This window comes from Myotis yumanensis, unplaced genomic scaffold, assembly GCF_028538775.1.
Source record: "Myotis yumanensis isolate MYYU_CA2020_CCGP unplaced genomic scaffold, mMyoYum1.0.hap1 SCAF_2, whole genome shotgun sequence".
Lineage (NCBI taxonomy): Eukaryota > Metazoa > Chordata > Mammalia > Chiroptera > Vespertilionidae > Myotis > Myotis yumanensis.
The window spans coordinates 24,826,603-24,846,990 of record NW_027223753.1 but is presented as its reverse complement, the minus strand read 5'-3'; the positions used below and the strand labels follow the sequence as shown (position 1 = coordinate 24,846,990).

The following is a 20,388-nucleotide window of genomic DNA, read 5'->3' as shown; positions in this document are numbered from 1 at the left end:
TCCTTCCTCCGGGAAGCGGAAGCGGAAGTGACGCTCGGGGAAGGTGGGGGCAATCATGGTGCCGCTGGGGAGAGGAGAAGCTGTCGCTGCCGCCGTTGCCGGGAGCCGCGGAGGTAAAAGGCGGAACTAGACGCGGCCTGGGCTGGGGACTTCCCGGGGGGGCGCGGGACTTAGGCTCCCTCCTGAAGCATTTCCCAGTAGAGACCCCAGTCCGGTCACCATAGAGACCCCACCCCTCCTCTGTTTCCATGGGGATGGGTATCCAGCCCCCTCCCCTGTTTCCATGGAGACCGGACCCTGCCCCTCTTCGCCAGGGTCGGAGCCCCCCAGCCTGTCTTCAGATTTTCCGAGTAGCCCAGGCTGGGAGCTCTCCTAGGCAGGTTCCTTTCCCAGCCTCCTCTCAGGGGTGCTGTTTGTACTCCTCGTTTGCCATCCTCAAACCTCCTGGTCTTGTTTGTTTCGGACAGTTGGTCTCTGTTTGCCGCCGACGGCGCCTGGGCAGCCCGGTGGGGCCCCGTGCGCTTCTCTCTCCTCACAGATGCAGCGAAATGTGCATCTACCGGGTTGCGTAAGCCAGAGCAGAGGGTCGGGCGGGTTCTTCCCTCGGCCTGTCTCTGGTAACTGTCTCTCTGTCTAGCGGCCCCACTACGTAAAAGGTTCACTTTCTAATCCAGAGCAGAATAGAAAGATAAAGTGGAAGTCCAGGCTGAAAACCAAAAGTGATGGGATTCTTTTTTCAGTTCTCTGTTCTGCCTGCCAAACTCACATTTGTAGAACCTCAGTGTTTGCAGGTAAATCACTATTCCAAAACGGGAAAGCTTCACATTTGGTATTTTTCCCAAGAGAGCAAATCTTCCCAAGAGAGTGTATCTGCAGGTCTTCCATTCATTTAGCTGACATCTCCTGGACTCCTGGTGTCAGTGTACTGTGCTAGGGACGCTAGAAACAACAACTCCTCATTCCCTCCTTGCAGAGAGCACACTGTACGAGCGATGCTTCTGCTGGGTTCCAGATTGTTTTAGGAGGTAAAATTGTTTTCATTAGACGTGTCTGGTTAAGGATCAGCCCCTCTACTCAGAAGCTGAACCATCTGTTCTAGGAAGAAAGGAAGGAATTCACACTTGTTTCCTTTTCTGTTGCTGTCATGTACATCATCTCTTTTATTTCACATAACAACTTGGAGAGGACAGAAATGACCAGTCTCACCTTATGCATCAGAAAAATGGGGCACAGGAAAGTTCCCCACGTAGTAAGTGGCAAAGATGGAAATTGTAGGTGGGTGACCCTGCCTCCAAAACTTTGCTCCTTCCACCATAGACTGCACTGCCTCCTGGTCTGATTTGGGGTCATATTTGAGTGAGGTTTCCTTACTTTTAAGATTTATGGCAACTCAGACTTGAAGCAGTTTGCCCCTTAATCCCCTGTAGGTATTTTGACCAACCTTCCAATTGTTTGGCAGTAAAGCACATTTGGAAGGTCTTGTGAAATGCTACTTTTTACTTCAGTGTTGTTGTTTTTTTAAAGGCATTGCTTTTAAAATGACTTGATGGTTTCAAAGTAAAACTTAAAAAGTTATTCCCAGGGAAGATGGTTTTTTCTTTACTTCGACCTGGTCTTGAAAGGACAGGAAAACAGCCCCTGTGGTTGCTGAGAAGGCCCCGAGGTGCTGGTGTGGCTCTCACTCTGGTTTGTTCTATTGCAGACAAGTCATTACTTTTCCATTTCTCACAATTGGGCTGAGCACAATTGAACCATGGGGGAACACAGTCCAGATAACAACATCATCTACTTTGAGGCAGACGAAGATGAGCTGACCCCTGATGACAGGATGCTCAGGTTTGTGGATAAAAACGGACTGGTGCCTTCCTCATCTGGAACTGTGTACGATAGGACAACTGTTCTTATTGAGCAGGACCCTGGCACTTTGGAGGATGAAGATGATGATGGACAGTGTGGAGAACCCTTGCCTTTTCTAGTAGGGGGTGAAGAGGGCTTTCATCTAATAGATCATGAAGCAATGTCCCAGGGTTATGTGCAACACATTATCTCACCAGATCAGATTCATTTAACAATAAACCCTGGTTCCACGCCCATGCCAAGAAATATCGAAGGTGCAACCCTCACTCTGCAGTCGGAATGTCCAGAAACAAAACGTAAAGAAGTAAGTAAAGCGGTGGGTGAGGGCTCAGTTTGGCTTTGGGGAAAGTCCTTACACAGCTCTTGGTGGCAATTTTAGCGAGAAGTAAAGGAGTCTGTGCCATCAGGACCTACAGTGGCTTTCTTGTCAATAATTCATGTTTCACGTTTTGTTGTGACTGTGGAACTTTCGGTTTGTAAGGCTACATTGAAATTTGGGAAAACGAAAGTATAATGTTTCTCATATTCCTCCCCAAATGATAAATAAAATAGAAATCTCACTGAAGTACATTTATATTTCTGATGCTGGAATGACTAGATCTGGCTTACCTCCGGGTTATATATAAATGACTTGTTTTGGAGATGGAGTATCTGCTGGAATATGTTTTTTTAGTGAATGTTGAATGAATAATAAAGGCTAGTTTTCTTTCATAAAAAATTTAGGCAAGAGACACTAAATGAGAGCAGGTTATCTAAAATAAGTTTTCATGCTTTTATTTAGCTAGTGTTGAGTAAGGTAATGCATGTCACAGTGTTTTGGAAACTAAAACATTGTACAGGTGGTGATTATTAGCAGAATAAAAGATGTGGTTTACAGGTAGTGATATACAGTATATAAGAACTAATTGAAGGTCAATTAGAAAAAAATAGATCACTGGTAGTTGCAATGCAGGGACTAAATGTAAAATGTTGCCAAATATCATAGGGTAAATCGTTTGGCAAAATAGTTTTCTGTTGTAATGAAGGTCTTGAAATGGGGCATTCATGACATATGGCTTTTCCTTTGGTAGCCTTAGGATCTCAGAGCTGGAAGGAGCCCTAGAGAGACCATCTTGTCCCACCTCCTTACCCCAAGCAGTAATCTCTATAGCATCTCTGACATCAGTTTACCTGGTCTCTGCTTGACCACTTCCAGAATGAGGAGGGCACAGTGTTTCACGGCTCAGCCTAATAGATTTGTTGGCCAGCTCTGATTGTTAGAAAGCTATTACTTGTATGGAGCCAAAATCGGCCTTCCTGCAGTTGCCCACTCCTTCTAGTTCTGCCTTCCTGAACAACAGCAAGTTAAACCTTCCTTTCGAAGGACAACCCATCAGATATTTAAAGTTCATGGGTTTCTCTTCATCTTCACCTGTACAAGCTAAACACCTCCATTTATTTAAAGATCCCTCTTATGACATTTTCCCCTTGCTTATCATCAGCTTGGTCACCCTTGATTGTATGAATTTCAGTTTCCAAATTCCTCTTAAAATTCATAATTGAGCATAATCTCACCAGTGTAAGTCCACTAGCACTGAATACTGTGTGACTCATCTCTTGATCTGGACACTGTACTACAATTACTATATAGTATGTATTTTATTAATAATGACATCATACTCTCAGCTTGTACTTGGAAACCTCCAGACTAGTGATTCTTATTTGGGGCAATTCTGTCCCCAGGATACATCTGGCAGTGTCTGGAGACATTTTTGGTTGTCACCTGGGGGAAGTGCTATCGGAATCTCATAGGTATAATTCAAAGATCCTGTTAAATATTTCACAATGCGCAGGACAGCCCACCCACAACAAAGAATTATATGGCCCGCCTGGCCAAGTGTGTCTCAGTGGTTGAACTTTGACCTATGAACCAGGAGGTCACTGTTCGATTCCAGGTCAAGGCACATGTGCGGGTTTCGGGCTTGATCCCCAGTAGGGGGCGTGCAGAAGGCAGCCACTCAATGATTCCCTCTTATCATTGATGTTTCTAGCTCTAGCTCTCTCTTCCTCTCTGAAATCAGTAAAAAATTTTAAATTTAAAAAAGAATTATGTGGCTCAAAATGTCAATTGTCTATGTTCCAGTAAAACTTTATTTACAAAATGGGCAGTGGGCTGAATTTGGCCCACTGGCTGTAGTGTGGACTAGAACATAGGAGTAGTAGTAGATAAAGGTGGAAAGATAGTAGAGATCAAGATAGGGAAGGCAGTGGTAGCATGCTAAGGGGTTTGGACTGTATTCTGGAACTAGAGGGAAACCATGAAGGTGTCTGAACCAAGAAGTGATATGGTTAGAGTGGCCTTTTTAAAAAGGTTGCTCTGGTAACTGGTTTCTTGATTGCCCAGACAGGAGATAGTTGTAGTTTAGGTTTGGGGTTTCATTTGAGTCTGATGAAGGATAGTGGCCTTTTATGTGGAGAAAATCGAGAGCTTTTCTTGCAGTATAAGAGAACTTGGTATGTTATGAGAGTCTGAAAATTGAGTCATGAATTGGGTATGATTCAAAGGATTCATCCAATTTTCCAAGTGTGTTGAGTTTCTTCTGTGTCTTAGCATAGGGGCCACAAGGTTACTCTGTTCCAAATCTCTTCATGATTGGCAGAACTTCAAGTGTAGGTAGCGAGCTAAGTGGTTAGAGTCCACTGTGATAGGTCCTTTAACAGAGGCATATTCACAGTGCTGTGTGCATGCTGAGGAAAAAGCAGCTGACTCTGCTGGCCCCTGTCCCCTCTGGGAATGGCGATTCCATAACAGAATTCAAGAAGACAAGAAGAGGAGAAATTGATGAGTTTGTTTGGAGTATGTTAAATGCACAGTCCTTGGGGAAAATGAAGGTGAACATGTTGAGAAGTCCATTGGAACTATGAATCTGAAGTCGAGGAAATGGCTTGAGATTAGAATTGTGGATCCATGAAGGGACAGTAGTTCAAACTACTCTGAGTTTACTCAGGGGAGAAGTAAGAGTTGATCTGAGAATTTAAGGGTTAGAAAGAGAACCATAGATCACATAGAGAGAGAGAGATGGGTAGAATGCAGTGTTGTGGAAGCTGAGGGAAGAGCGTTCCAAGCTGTGTGAATATTTCTGTGTGACCCTGCAGAGGGATTGAAGGGCCCGAGAGGAGCCATTCGTTCTATCTGCTCAGTTGATCACATCATGAGAAGATGTTCAGTAGAGCCCTGGGGGCTGAAGCCAGATTTTGAGTTTTGAGTGATGGAGAAATAGGTGGGTGGTGAGGAAACGGGAGGCAGGAAGTGTCAAGTTTGTGTGTGTGTGTGTGTTTAAATATGGTAGTTGGAGGAAGAGTGTTAAGGCAGTAGTAACTCAAGGGGATTGAATCATTTTTTAGCACAAAAAATCTGACATAGTTTAGGGCCCATCAGTGTTAATGATTACTAGTGAAAGTGTTTCAAGAGCAAATGTTAGGGAAACATTAAGTTAAATCAGGACAGAGGTTTGGTTATTACAGGGTTTCTCAGAGCTTTTGATGTGCTAATAACTAAGAAGGAAGGAAAGGCAGAGTTCTCCAAATGTTTTGAACTTGGGAGACTATTTTTCAGTTTCATTCCCAGAGTCAGTGTTTTGGGGAACACATTTTGGGATATGCTGATCTGGACAGAAGAGGACGCGGTGGGGAGGGAATGATTATGCAATCAGTGATATGAGCTGTCACTTTCCCACTTTGCACTACTGGCAAGCTTGGTTTACTGTTCATGTCTCAGGTCATTGATAATCATGTTGAGTGGGACAAGGTCAAGGGTATTACTAGTATGAACCCTTGTTCAGTGTACTGAGGATTTAGCTCACTGGACTTTCCCCCCTCACCACATTTTTCCATTCAATTGATGAGGCCTATATGGAAGATTCTATAACCTCTTTTTTGAATTCAATAGGTGTGGGGTAGGTTGGGGATTGAGAGAGACGCAGCAGTGGCTTTTAGTCTTTTGAAATCTTGCTAAGGACCAGGCATTCAGGAGACTTGCCTTCCTGAAGTACCTTAGCTTTTGCTTTCACAGTGATTTTATTTTTTTTTGGCATTTAAATCCATTTTATAAATTTGTTTGGTAACACTCTTCATGATTCTTGTCTCCCCTCCCTTCTTTTTTAAAACTTAGTCTTTTTCTCCATTTCCCATTCTCTTACTCTTAAGAAATCTAATCATTTGAAAACTAGTTAGTCTTCTTGGCTTCTTAGGGAGCTTATTTTTCTGAGTCAGATTTTAGCCTGAATTTCCTGTTTACCCCGATTGTTCCATTGCTTTCTGTAGTGTATAGTTGGCTTACCTATTACAGTCATGTGCCCCATAACAATGTTTCTGTCAAGAGGGACCTGTCAACATAGAGCCGGTGGTTCCATAAGATTGTAATGGAGCTGCAATGTATTGTAGAATTGTATACCTGAAACCTGTATAATTTAATTAGCCAATGTCACCCCATTACATTAACAAAAAAGATTATAATGAAACTGAAAAATTCCTATTGTCTAGTTGCTCCTAGGCTACAAGCCTATATAGCACGTTACTGTACAAAACATGAGATTAAATCAAGCACAGGAGAATGTGATGCAATCAAGATATACAGTAAACACGAGATGTGTGAGACTGCTGCTAGCCTAACACAGCATACTGTTTTACAGCAAACTTTTTTTTGTATAAAGAGTACATCCCAAAATAACAATAAAAAGTATAGTATAGTATAGTAAATACGTAAACCAGTAACATAGTCGTTTATTGTCATTATGAAGTACTATGTACTGTACATCATTGTATGTGCTGTGCTTTTATATGACTGGCTGTGTAGGTTTGTGTATTCCAGCAACACCACTTGTAGCCTGGGTGTGCAGTGGGCTAGATTTGTGTAAGTGCACTCTATGATGTTTGCCCACAAAGAAATCGCTGAAGAAATCGCCAAAGGACGCATTTCTCAGAACATAGCCTCGTTATTAGGCAGCGCATGGCGGTACTTCATTGCTTTTTCCGCATGCTTGCCTTGTACAGAGATAAACCAACCAGAGCCTTGCTACAGACACTGTCTTTTCCTTCCACAGGGACACTGGTCATTCTGACTCTAATTTCGTGTATCTTATTCTCATACTTGCTGTTTTACTATGCCTACCTGTTGGTTTGGTAGCTTTGAAAAATTTCCAAAGTAGTGTTACTCTGTTCCAAATCAGCATTCTTAAGAGTTGCTCCCAAACTTGAATCTCTGCCCTTCCTGAGAACCTGCCAGGACTAATACTGTGCTGTGAACATTTTCATGTTCATCCATCTCTGTTTGAAACACATTGGTGAACATAATGCACAACCACCTGTTGTAGTGCTGCCCCCGAAGCCCCCCACCCCTGTGGCTTACCGACCTTGTCACTTTTCTGCTGAATAGTTGTCGGAGACGTGTGAAGAAAGCCAGCAATCATATACCGAATATGTTGTTCTTGTACCAAAGTATTCCAGTGCACTGATTGAGAAGGAGTATCTTTTTCTATCGAGAAGCACAGTTACAGTGATGCTTTATGAATTAGGCTGCTTGCTATATTGGTTAGTGACAAAAGGAGACTTATTTTTTCTAGTGTGACAGATTTGAAGTAGAAGAGTAAGGGGGGAAATCTGACTCCAGGGTTTCAGAGCCTTTTTGCAGTGGGACCTTTACTTTGGGATACTTACTTCCAATTCCTCGTTCCTCATTATCAGTCCCTCGGGCTGTGGAATGATCGGTCCACTCAAACCAGGAGGGTGCTGGCTTTTCCAGAGGGGAACCGGCCACTTTCATTCTTTGTATAAACCAGTGGTTCCCAAACTTATTTGGCCTACCGCCCCCTTTCCAGGAAAAATATTACTCAGCGCCCCCTGGAAATTAATTTTTTTTAAATTTTAATAGCAATTAAACAGAAAGATATATGTATTAATGTTTCTACCTTTTTCGTAAAATATAGTAAAGAAAGGTGTAAATTAGAAACATTGAAGTTTGAAATTATGAAACTATTTATTGAACTCAGAATAGAAAGGTAATACAAAAAAAGTTAAAACAAATGCACCTGTGGCCATCACCGCGCCCCCCCTGGATCGCTGCTGCGCCCACCAGGGGGCGGTAGCGCCCACTTTGGGAATCACTGGTATAAACTATCATTATGTTTTTGTACAGGTTCCTTCTGAACTCCCATGGAATTGCCATTGAGAACTAGGAAAGACAGAGACAGTTTTTGCTTGAAATTCTAGAGTTAAGGATCCATTCATTCTTTCCACAGCTTTTACTTGTTGGGTATCTACTTTTGTCAAATAGTTCCTCCCCAGGACTTAGAATCCAGTATGGAGACTGCTAGAAGCTGTATATACAAAGTTCCGTAGGAGTCCAGGGCTGGAAGCATTTTCCGTTTACCACCAGATGAAGCTGTTATAGAGCTGTCCCCTGCAAGCCTGCATGTGTGTTACATACCTCTCCCCGTCATCAGCATTTCCCTCACTGGGGCTTGCTGGACTGGAAAAGGGACAAGGGTGGTTTTCCAACATGGTGCTGCAGGAATAACAGGTCTCAGATGTACATGTTATGTAGGCTGTACCTGTTGGGTTTTGCTAAAATGTTGCTATTGTGAAACATTGGAGAAAGAATTTGTATTTTCATGTCTTTCTCTTATTTAAACCAAGCTTATTCTTAAAATTGTTTTTTCTTGATTTGCACAGGGATAACTTAGACCTTGGTTCCATCTTTGTTTTGGTATATACGATATGGCCTTGGACAAGTTGCTCTGTTACCACTCTTGTAAAATTGAAATAAAAATATCTCATTGCATTTTGTGCAGACGAAATGACATTTATTCATAATAAATATACAACACTCTAAGCATAAAACATTTAGCTTAATGTCTGGTTCATCGTGGTTGTTCAGTGAATGTTTATTTACTTCTCTTTCTTGTTGGCCCACATGGTTCTTGAAGGAGGTTGGGAGGTAATTTCCAGTTTAAGAAGAGTTTACATTGGTCTCTGGTAGGAACTCCTTGAAACAAAGTTATAAATTTTGGTTAGGTTCCAGGACAGTCTGCAGAAGTCCCGATAACTCGTAATTAGCTCAACTGTCATGTGAATACCCTATGGAATGTGAACCATGGTTTATAACCATGTTTTTAAATGAGAACAGGTTTGTAGTCCTACTGCAGGGTTCCAGCCTTGGCCACACTAATCCTCTGCTCTCCCAGTCGGCTCCCTTTGACTTCCTTAGCACCCAGGCCACTGATAGATACAGCGGAGCCTTGTTTCTCGAACAACTCCCATCTCGTCCCATCTCGAACAATTCGCTTCTCAACCGGACAGCCCTTTCATGCTGATACCTGTATGATGAGTCATGCATCTCTCAGGTGACAGATAAAGGAGAGAATGCGAAAATATGAGTCAGTTTACCACAGTTAAAATCTCAGGATATTGTGCTGTGAATATTTTTGTGTTTTTTTGCTTTTGATGCTACTTATAATTATTGTAAAATTTTCATCTTTACTGTATTTCCTTTCCTTTTTGTTAAATTTACATTTCATGTTCTTTTTGTTTTTAAAGTGTTTATTATAGGTTAAACAGTACAATAGACATGCACTGTTTATAAGAAAGGTTAAAATAAGGAATCATTTGGAGTTCTGGAACAGATTAATTCAATTTACATTATTTCTAATGGGAAAAAATGATTTGATTTTCAAATAGCCTTCAGGAACAAATTAAGTTTGAGAAACGAGGTTCCACTGTACTTCCACAGTGGGCAGTTGGGACACCAGGCAAAGCTGAGGCTCTTAAAGCTAAAGAAGGAGGACTCCTGTTATGCTGGCAGTAGCAGTGGGAGAGGGTGCGATGGCTTGCGTCTGTTGAGTGCCAGCTATATGGGAGTTGCTGTATCAAGGGCTTTAATATAGTTTTGTATTTAATTTTCATAACAATCTTATAAATAAGTACTATTGACCCTCATTTTACATGTGAAAAAACTGAGACCTAGAAACATACCATTAGCAAGTGGTGAACTGAGGACTTTCTGCATGCTAAAGCCTGTCTATGCCTTTCTAGCATAGTACACTATTTTTGCAAAGATGGGGAGAAAGGACACAGACCTGTTAGCTGTGAAAAGGGCTGAGAAATTAGGGGCAGCACAATGCCATTAGTTCTAAGGGTGAAAGGTTAAGGAGTGGGAACAGCTGTCTGAATGTAGCTCTGTGGTGGACAGTGGGCGGCCTGGTGAAGAAATGAGGTCAGTTCACAGCTCTTCTACTTCTCCTTTGAGCTCTGGTTGTACAGGATGTGTGGAAGGAATGAGATCAGTGCCAGCAGAGGAGCAGAGTTTGTATCAGGGAGAGGGAAAGGGAAGTCCCTAGTGATGGGGAGGGAAGGGCAGCTCCTTCAGCCACAGTATCCCAGCCAGTCATTCGTTTGTAAGAATGTTCATATGCTGGGTGCTCAGAATCAGAGACTCCGTTCCTTAGTATGGGCTGTTAATGTGTGTAGAGTTAATTCTCTCAGACTCAGACCCAGCTTTTTGTTCTTTTCGGAAATTTTTTAAGCATTGTCTCCTGGAGTTCTGGGTTTTAATTTTCTCATTTTTGCTTATTTTATTCACCTTTCTTTTTCTGATTCTGTGGACTTAACAAAGGCAATCATCTTTGATAGATGTTTCTCTATTCTAGAACTACTTAGCACACTTTGTAAAGCAACATCAGTTCTCTGAAAGCTCATGCTTCCTGCCCGTTACTAGCATCAGACCCCATCCTCAGCGAGCCCAAGCCGTGCTCTCTCCAAGCTCCTTAACTTAGCGATCCACAACCCTCTTTGAAGGCTCCGTAGGAACATTAAAGTGATGCAGTTCTCAAGCTCTTTTGGAGAAACATCATCTGTTGGAATCTTCAATGACATGTTCATATTGTATACACTCTTACTTAATTTTGATAGGCAAATTAATTATGAGTCACCTCTCCCTCAAGCTCTTTGACGTTAGCTTGGGCATCACCTCTTTGAGCAGCTTATCTTAATCATTCCCCAGTCTAAGTTAAATGCTTTTTCTCTACATTTCTCTATATTCTGACATCCATTTATCAGCACATTTTTTTGTGCCATCTTGCTCTTTGTTTGAATCTCTTCTTCATTTTGAGCTCCTTGAGAGCAGGGGTTATTTGTCCTGTATTCCTAGCACATGGGACAGTAGAATTTCTGGAACATATTTTTTTTAATGTATGCATGCATGATATCCTTAATTGTGTTTAAGTGTATCACATGTTGCAATACCTTCTCTATGTAACCAGGAAAACGTACATGTTTTTTTTGCAACTTCCTGTTCTGATCCAGTTTGAGGAGGTTTTGCTTTTCCTTTTTGTGAAATCTGGTGCTGTTTAAAATGATTCTGAAAGTCAGAATAGCGACTTCCATTTACTGGCTCCCTCCAAATGGAGTGAGAGATTACTCGTTTATTCAGCATTTTATGAGGGAGTAGGCATTTGCTTTGACAGTCAGACATTTCTCCCACCTTTAAATACAAATATCATCCTAGTCTCTACCCCCTCCTAATTCTCCTCTCTCTCTCTCTCTCTCTCTCTCTCTCTCTCTCTCTTTCCTCAGCCAAGTTACTTTTTAAAAAAAATTTTTAAGTATTTATTTTCTCACATACTTTTTATTATGTAGTGTCCATGATTGACAACAATTGTGAACATATGACAATAGAGTATGCATGGTACAATTTTATGAGTATGTAGAAAGGAGCTCCAGAAATTAACATCTGGAAGTTGGTCCTGGCCCCAGCATTTAATCTAACTCATGGCCTATCCTCGCTAGGTGGCTCATTTGGTTGGGCATGGTCTTATACACCTAAAGGTTGTGGGTTCGATTCCCAGTCAGCGCATGTACCAAGGTTGCAGGTTCGATTCTCTGTTGGGGTGCATACAGGAGGCAACTGATCAATGTTTGTTTCTCTCTCACATTAAGGTTTCTCTCACTCTCTTCCTTCTTCTCTCTCTAAAAAGCAATAAAAAGCATATCCTCAGCTCTGTCCAGGTGGCTCAGTTGGTTGGAGCATCATCCCATGCACCCAAGGGTCACAGGTTAGATTTCCTATCAGAGCGCATACCTAGGTTGTGGGTTCGGTCTCCAGTCAGGACATGCATGGGAGGCAATCGATCGATGTTTCTCTATCATCTCCCTTTCCCCCTCCCCCTCTCTCAAATCAATAAACATATCCTTGGGCAAGGATTAAACAAAAACTTAGGAATATACCTGGTTAATTTAGGAAAAACCTGGGGTGGAGTTTTTCCATCCTGATGATTTTTTTCTATTTCATAGGGTAAGTTATAAAAAATAACGTTTGCTTTTCAGTGTATGTTAGAATAGTGGGCTCATTTGTTAAAAGGTCAGGGTAATGTCTCTTGCCCCATAGAAAGCAATACTGGGAACCTGCTGATTTAATTTCCCCCCAAATTCTATTGAGTTTCTGATTTATCTGTGTCAGTTATCCAGTGAAAATTTTCTTTTAAATTCACGGTAGACAGTATCCTGTCACCTGTGTGCTGCTTTACCACTTTCATTTCGTAGTGAGTTGGGGAACACAGATCAATTTTAATTTTTACTTGGAATTCAAACTAATTTTAGTTTAACTTGATTACAGTGAAAACACAGTAGTCTATAAAGAGCACTGCAGTATAGGGAGGCAGTAGTGGATGAGGTTGTTGATAAGAGCATGGGCTTGTGAACTTACCAGTACCTGGATTTGAATTCCAGTGCTGCCATTTCCTATCTGTGTGAACTACAGAATTCCTTGAGTCTTGTTACTTCACTTAGTAAGCATTGCTTCACCTGTAGGACTCAACTCTACAGTTAGGCCTTTTACGAAGCGTTTTATGATCTCTCCAGGTTAAATTTCTCATTCCTCCAACTTTCTGTCTCTTCAAAAAACCAGAAGCTCAGAAAACACCTTTGAGCTTACGTTCTCCATGGCCTTGATCATCTGGTGTCAAGCGGGGACTGCCTTCCCTGACTGGGTGTGTGTTACACACTTTCAATAGATAGGATTATATTGGTTAATTACTCCTTAATAAAGCTGGGGGTGGGGGCGTTGTTTATATGTTCTCTAGTTCACCATTTGAGAGGCTTCGGTTATAGCTGGCCAGTGTGTTAATTGGTCCATCTGGATCTTTTGTTTTGTACGGGACAATGCTCTCACTAACAGAGCTACCCCGCCAGGGCCTGGCTCTTTTATTTTGAACCTCTGGTTTAGGTATAAGCATTTCGAAGGCTGTGAACTTCACACATAGAAAGCCTTTAATAAGTACTCATGAAATTGAATTGAATGGAGTAAAACCTTTCCTAATCAGATTTTGCCTTTTTCTACCTTTACTTTAGTTATTAATTTAATTAGATCATGCTGTTTATTTTGCATATTATTCTTCATAGCATAGAACATCATAGTTGAAGGAACTGATCAACTCTTTCTAGAGACAGAGAAAGAAAGGAAGTGTATTTCAAGTATGGTAGAGACACATTTCCTAGCTATAATATTTGTTAGGAATGGATTATTATGAGATGACGTTGCATCCTTTTATTTAAAAATCTTCTATGCAATTAGCATAATCAAGCACCTTCTTGAAGACAGGGAAGAGCAACATTGAATTCCTTATGAGTTTATACAGTGCAGCAGTGAATGATCAGAATGTTTCATAAAATTTTGACATCTAATATATAGTGTAAACATATTAACTTTAAGACGTTATAGATTTAGGCAGAATTTGAGGACAACTGTTAATCAGCAGGTGCACAGCTTTTGCAAAAAAATGTAGAATTTGTCATTTCATAATTTGCTTCTTTATCAAAAACAGCTGTCGCAGCCGAGTTTATTGAAAAAGTAGTTCTATTCATTGTCTCCAGCTTCTTGCTTTTCTCTGATTTCTCAGCCCATTACATTCTGGTTTCTGTTCCTACTCCTCCAATGAAGCTAGTCTTTTTTTTTTTTTTTTAATATATTTTATTGATTTTTTACAGAAAGGAAGGGAGAGAGATAGAGAGTTAGAAACATCGATGAGAGAGAAACATCGATCAGCTGCCTCCTGCACATCTCCCACTGGGGATGTGCCCGCAGCCCAGGTACATGCCCTTGACCGGAATCAAACCTGGGACCTTTCAGTCCGCAGGCCGACGCTCTATCCACTGAGCCAAACCGGTTTCGGCTGAAGCTAGTCTTGCTGGGGCAATTATGACTTTGTGAATTGGCCAAATCCAAGAAATGCTTCTCAGTCATCTCTGCCACATTGGACCTAGTTAACATCTTCCTTGAAACTCTGTTCCTTTGTCACTTATAGTTCTTGTTACTACTTTTCTCAGCATCAAGTCCTGCTGGTTTTATTTTGTTCATTTGTTTAGTCATTTATTCCTTCATTCAACAAATATGCATTGAGTGCCACTTCTCCACAAGAGTAGGCCCTGAGGCTGTGGCAGTGACCAAGACAGGCATGACAGATGCAGTCCCTGTTCTCATGGAACGTATATCCCCAAAGGAGAGTAGCCATTCATTCATTTAACTCAAGGAATACTTATTTAGTGCCTCCTTAGCTACTGCTGTGCCTAGCATCTAAATAGATAATGATATAAATTGTTAAATTATTTAATCTTAATGGTATTATATGATTTAAAGAAATAGAGGAAGCTATGAGAACCTATAACAAGAATACCTAGTTTGTGGTAGGAGTTGCGAGTCAATTAGGAAAGAGTTCCTTCTTGAGGAAGGAACATTTATTTGAAACTTGAATGTTGTTTCTAGCTCTAGGCCAGTGATTCAGTGCAACATATGTTTATGCAGCACCTCCCTGGTGGCAGTGGGAAGGGTCAGGAATGAATAAGTGAGAGCACTTGCCTGAGGAATCCAGACTTCTGCAAGATCATATTGAAGGTTGGATAGATGAGAGAGGAGTGGGAGGGGAGACGGGAGGAGTCAGGGCCCCTCATCCCCCCACCCCCACTGGTTTTAGGGGTTGGCAAACTGTGGCCCATAGACCAGATCCATCCAGATGCCTGTTTTTGTAAAATGTTTTTTACGTTTTATTTATTTACTTCTTTTGAATTATTTTATTGATTTCAGAGAAGAAGGGAGAGGAAGAGAGAGCTAGAAACATCAATGATGAAAGAATCATTGACCAGCAGCCTCCTGCACGCCCCCAACGGGGATTGAGCCCACAACCTGGGCATATGTCCTGACCGGGAATCGAACCCATCACCTCTTGGTTCCTTGGGTCAACATTCAACCTCTCAACTGCTGAGCCACACTTGGCTGGGCTGGTATTTTATATTTTAAAATATCAGTGCCTCCTTAGCTACTGCTGTGCCTAAATAGATAATGATATAAATTGTTAAATTATTTAATCTTAATGGTATTATATGATTTAAAGAAATAGAGGAAGCTATGAGAACCTATAACAAGAACACCTAGTTTGTGGGAGGAGTTGGGAGTCAATTAGGAAAGAGTTCCTTGAGGAAGGAACATTTATTTGAAACTTGAATTGGCCAAGTAAGAACCCTGATGGAAGTAGGGATTGAAAGGGCAGGGAGACGGGGAAGGGTAGTTAATTATTGATTGTACTGTTACCTATAAAGTTATCAGCTGTTGCAGCATCTTAAGAATGAAATTCTGCTCTTATCTTTCGTCCTTGTCATAGGCTTTATGATTGAGACATGCAGACTCCTTGATTGCAGCACTCACAGCCCTTTTCTCTTTCCTGGTCAGTGGTTATTTTGAAATCTCTATCTGGCAGCACCAAAGAGATTTTTAGCCTTGATGGGAAGTCAAGATATATGTTTGAGTGGCTAATCAATAAGTGTCCAATGAGTGGTATAGTTAAATATTGGAATTCAGAGAAGGGCACTGTCACTTAGACATGGGATGATTAACATCCCATGAGGGCTTTGGAGGTAGGTAGTGAAGCTTGAATTGAAGAGAGAGACTCAGAAAAGCAGAGAAGAAAGGAACCAGCCATTTCCAGTAGAGAAAAAGGAGAAAGCAAAGGCAGAGAAGTGGAAATGCAGTGTTGCATTTGGGGAAGGGTGTACTGTTGCCTGTAGGCTGAGACAGAGCCTACTTTGTACTGGAGTAATGCAATAGAAGACGGAAGAGGACCTACGAAGGATCTTGACTATCAGGCTAAGGAATTGGATTTATTGTTTGAGCAGAGCGATGGCATGTGTAGAACAATTTCAGAATAAATCTGGCAGCGGGCGGCTTCAAAGCCAGGCTCCGAGACATGAGAATGCCTGGACTACTGGGCCAGTGATTCAGTGCACCAGATGTTTGTGCAGCACCTCCCTGGTGGCAGTGGGAAGGGTCAAGAATGAATAAGTGAGAGCACTTGCCTGAGGAATCCAGACTTGTGCAAAATCATATTGAAGGTTGGATAGATGAGAGAGGAGTGGGAGGGGAGACGGGAGGAGTCAGGGCCCCTCATCCCCCCACCCCCACTGGTTTTAGGGGTTGGCAAACTGTGGCCCATAGACCAGATCCATCCAGATGCCTGTTTTTGTAAAATGTTTTTTACGTTTTATTTATTTACTTCTTTTGAATTATTTTATTGATTTCAGAGAAGAAGGGAGAGGAAGAGAGAGCTAGAAACATCAATGATGAAAGAATCATTGATCAGCTGCCTCCTGCACGCCCCCAACGGGGATTGAGCCCACAGCCTGGGCATATGCCTTGACCAGGAATCGAACCCATCACCTCTTGGTTCCTGGGTCAACATTCAACCTCTCAGCTGCTGAGCCACACTTGGCTGGGCTGGTATTTTATATTTTAAAATATCAAAATAAGAACAGTATTTCATGATGCATTAAAATGACATGAAATTCAAATTTCATTGTCATAGCATTTTTGGAGCACAGCCTTGTTTGTCCATTTATGTATTGCCTATGGCTCCTTCCACATAGAGCAGCAGAGTTGAGTAGTTGTAACAGAGACTGCATGGCCCACAAAGCCTAAAATATTTACTGTTTGTCTCTTTACAGAAACCTTGTCCACCCTTGAGTCACACCCATCCTTATCTCATTCCTCTGTTCTCTGAAACTCAGTGTCTCTCTTCCTACCTGAAGCTTTCCTTCTACCCAGACTTTTAAATATCCTTCTCTATGTTCCTCCCTAGATCCTCAGCTTTACTCTCTGCAAGGACCTTTCCCCTCCCAAATATGCTCAAGACATGCCTTCCTTAGAAAACAAAAACAAACACTTCTGCTGCTGATCTCCATCTCCAGTCTGTACCTCCACTTCACCTAGACTGCTGACCCCAGCAGTCCATTAAAACTAGTCTTGCTGAGTCATTAGTGAATTTCTAGCTACCGGATACAGTAGTTTCCTCAGTCCTTATCTTCCTTGTTTTCGCCGACATTTAACATTTTGATCATTCTTTTCTTTTTTTAATTTAAATATTTTATTGTTTAAAGTATTATGTAACTCTCCCTTTTCCCCCATTGACCACTCCCTGGCTGCTCCCCCCATCCCAGCACATGCCCTCCCCCTCTTCCCCCTCCCCCCCCCATGTCTTTTTTCTTAGAGACCCTTTTTCTTTTGTCTTCTGTGACGTTGCTCTCCTTTGCTTCTCTTCCTATTTCCCCAGCCCTTCCGCCCGCTCACCCTTCAATGGCTTCTTTTCTTGTACCATTACCTTAAACATTGGTGACTTTCACGGTCTAGCCTTTTTCCTCTTATAAGAGCTATTATTTTATTGAGTACCTACTGTATGGCAGTCACTATATTTAAATGCTTTTGCAAATTATACCTAATCCTTACAACAACACTAGAAAGATAGATTTTGTTTCCTCCATGTTATAACTAAGGAAAGTGAGCTCAGTAAATTCAAGTGATTTCCCCAAGGTTATACAGTGAGTAGCCGCAGGGGCTGGATCTGAGCCTGCTGTAGTTTGCAGGTCAAGTAGGCTACTATCTGTGTACCAGACTCCTGCACAGACCTGTTTCTTAGCTTCCAGCTTGTGTGTCTTACTGGCTACTAGACATTTCCATCTGGAAGTCATGGCAGTGCCTCAACCCCAACTCCTCAACTCTCCCCCAGCCCCCATCCAGCCCCAAGTTGGTGGTGTGACCATCTCTTTAGTCATCCAGGCCTTTGATCTTGACTTTGCCTCTCCCTGACCCCTTTGACTCCTCCGTACCCAGTTGTCACTAGACCAGTGATGGCGAACCTATGACACGCGTGTCAGAGGTGACACGCGAACTCATTTTTTTGGTTGATTTTTCTTTGTTAAACGGCATTTAAATATATAAAATAAATATCAAAAATATAAATCTTTGTTTTACTATGGTTGCAAAGATCAAAAAATTTCTATATGTGACACGGCACCAGAGTTAAGTTAGGGTTTTTCAAAATGCTGACACGCCGAGCTCAAAAGGTTCGCCATCACTGCCTAGAGGCTGTCATTTCTCCCCCTTTAATGTCTCTAGAATTCATCTCTCACATTGTCCACTGTTACTTCCCAAGTTCAGATTCTTTTCATCTCTCTCCAGAACTGTTGTCCTCTTCCCTTAATCTTTCCCTTCTACTCCAGTCTGTCCTCCACAGAACACCAGAATGCTCTCCTAAACCCCAGATCTGGGTGTCTCGCTGTCTTTGTTAAAACCTGTTGATGGCTTCCCATTGTCCCATTTCTCTACTCCATAGCTTAACTGAGGAGGCTTTGCCTTTTTTTTTCTAGAGTCTTCTCCTTCCAGTCTTTCGCATAATATAAGAGTTTTTGTGGTTCCCTATACCAAAAAACGCATTCATTTCTCCATGCAGTTCCCAAGGTGTTAGTTACCTCTTTCTGGAATGTCCTTCTTCCCGGTTTGTCTGAGGAAGGCCTTTTCACTTTGTTCCTTAAAAAATAGACTTTAACAGGCAAGCAAAAAGACACCCTCAGTTCAGAGAGAGTACCTTGGTCTCTGAGCCTCACTGATTTCCAGTCTTTCTGAGAGGGGTTAGTTTTCCCTTTTTTTATGCTCCCAAGCACCATGTGTCTGTTGTTAGGCTCAGCCTGGTGTATAATAATTTGTGCACGTCTGCCTCCTTAAAATGGGCATTTCTTAAAAGCAGAGATTTTGGTCTTGCTTACTTTTTCTTATGTGTGATAAGTAGCTTGTTGGTTGGGACATAGTAGTTCAGTAACTGCTGAATGAGTAACACCAGTGTCGTTAGTAACACTACTATAAACGGAGGCTTTGGAGCAGGGGTCCTCAAACTTTTATTTTTTAAAATATATTTTATTGATTTTTTTTACAGAGAGGAAGGGAGAGGGAAAGAGAGCTAGAAACATCGATGAGAGAGAAACATCGATCAGCTGCCTCCTGCACACCCCCTACTGGGGATGTGCCCCCAACCAAGGTACATGCCCTTGACCGGAATCGAACCTGGGACCCTTGAGTCCACAGGCCGACACTCCATCCACTGAGCCAAACCGGTCAGGTCCCTCAAACTTTTTAAACAGAGGGCCAGTTCACTGTCCCTCAGACCGTTGGAGGGCCGGACTATAGTTTAAAAAAAAACAACTACGAACAAATTCCTATGCACACTGCACATATCTTATTTTGAAGTAAAAAAACAAAACGGGAACAAATACAGTATTAGTATTTGCATGTGGCCCTCGGGCCGTAGTTTGAGGGCCCCTGGTTTAAAGGATGAAGATTTTGCTAAAGCTGAAGAGTAGACAGTACTAGCACCCTGAGAGGTATAGCATTAGAGAATTTACAGAATATTTTCACAAATGTTTTATCGTCTTTTGTTCCACTCAAAGAAAAGCACTGTGAGACAGTCAGGGCAGGCATTAATATTCGCCCTTTAGAAATAAGGACCTGAAACTCAGAGAAGTGAAATGAAGTGCTCAAAGTCTTAACATAAGTGCCAGAATTCAGTCTTCTCCTGCCAAGTCGAATGCTGCTTCCTCTGCACCAGTGTAGAGATGGGACAGGTTTGGGAGACGAGAGTTTGGGAATAAACCTACATTTAGAGGTTAAAGGAAAGGAGTGGCTCAGAGAAGATAAAGAGAGCCACAAGGAACTACTGTGTGATATAGGACAAATTTTCAGGAGAGGGCATCAGCCTTGAGATCTTTTTGCAAATGAAGGGAAGTGAGGAGGGAGAAAGAGTTTGGCCACCAGGAATTCAAGAGAGTATTTTCATAACAGCGAAGCCAGCTTGCCACGTAGCAAGGAATACACGGGCATTGAGGGAAGTGAAGAAGGCATAAGGGAAAACTACTCTTTCAAAGGGTTTGGTGGTAAAAGGAAATCCAGAGTCTAGCAGTTTGGTAAATGTCAGGCTCTGAGAAATTCATGATACGTTGTTTTCATTTTGTAGACTTGAAAATATTCAGTGGAAACTGTGCTAGTATGTACCTGCTAATATGCATGTGACTGAATATGTAAATTTCAGGATGTTTTAGACTCAATTTAACATTGGTCAGTTCCAATCAAGATATAGTGCCATAGGACAGGATGTTTGACTTAAACGGAAGTAAAATTTTGTTTTTTGTTTT

The 20,388-nt window shown here is 41.8% G+C and overlaps 1 protein-coding gene across 2 annotated transcripts in view; it reads left to right on the top strand.

The window, feature by feature from the left end:
• The first annotated feature begins 25 nt into the window (after positions 1–25).
• MTF1 (metal regulatory transcription factor 1) overlaps positions 26–20,388 on the top strand; it is a 44,883-nt gene continuing 24,520 nt past the window's right edge. For both annotated transcript variants that reach the window (XM_070404763.1, XM_070404761.1), the window contains exons 1-2: positions 26–113; positions 1,703–2,161. In XM_070404763.1, the coding sequence (XP_070260864.1) occupies positions 1,754–2,161 (408 nt within the window). In that variant the 5' untranslated portion in view covers positions 26–113; positions 1,703–1,753. The remainder of the gene's footprint in view (positions 114–1,702; positions 2,162–20,388) is intronic.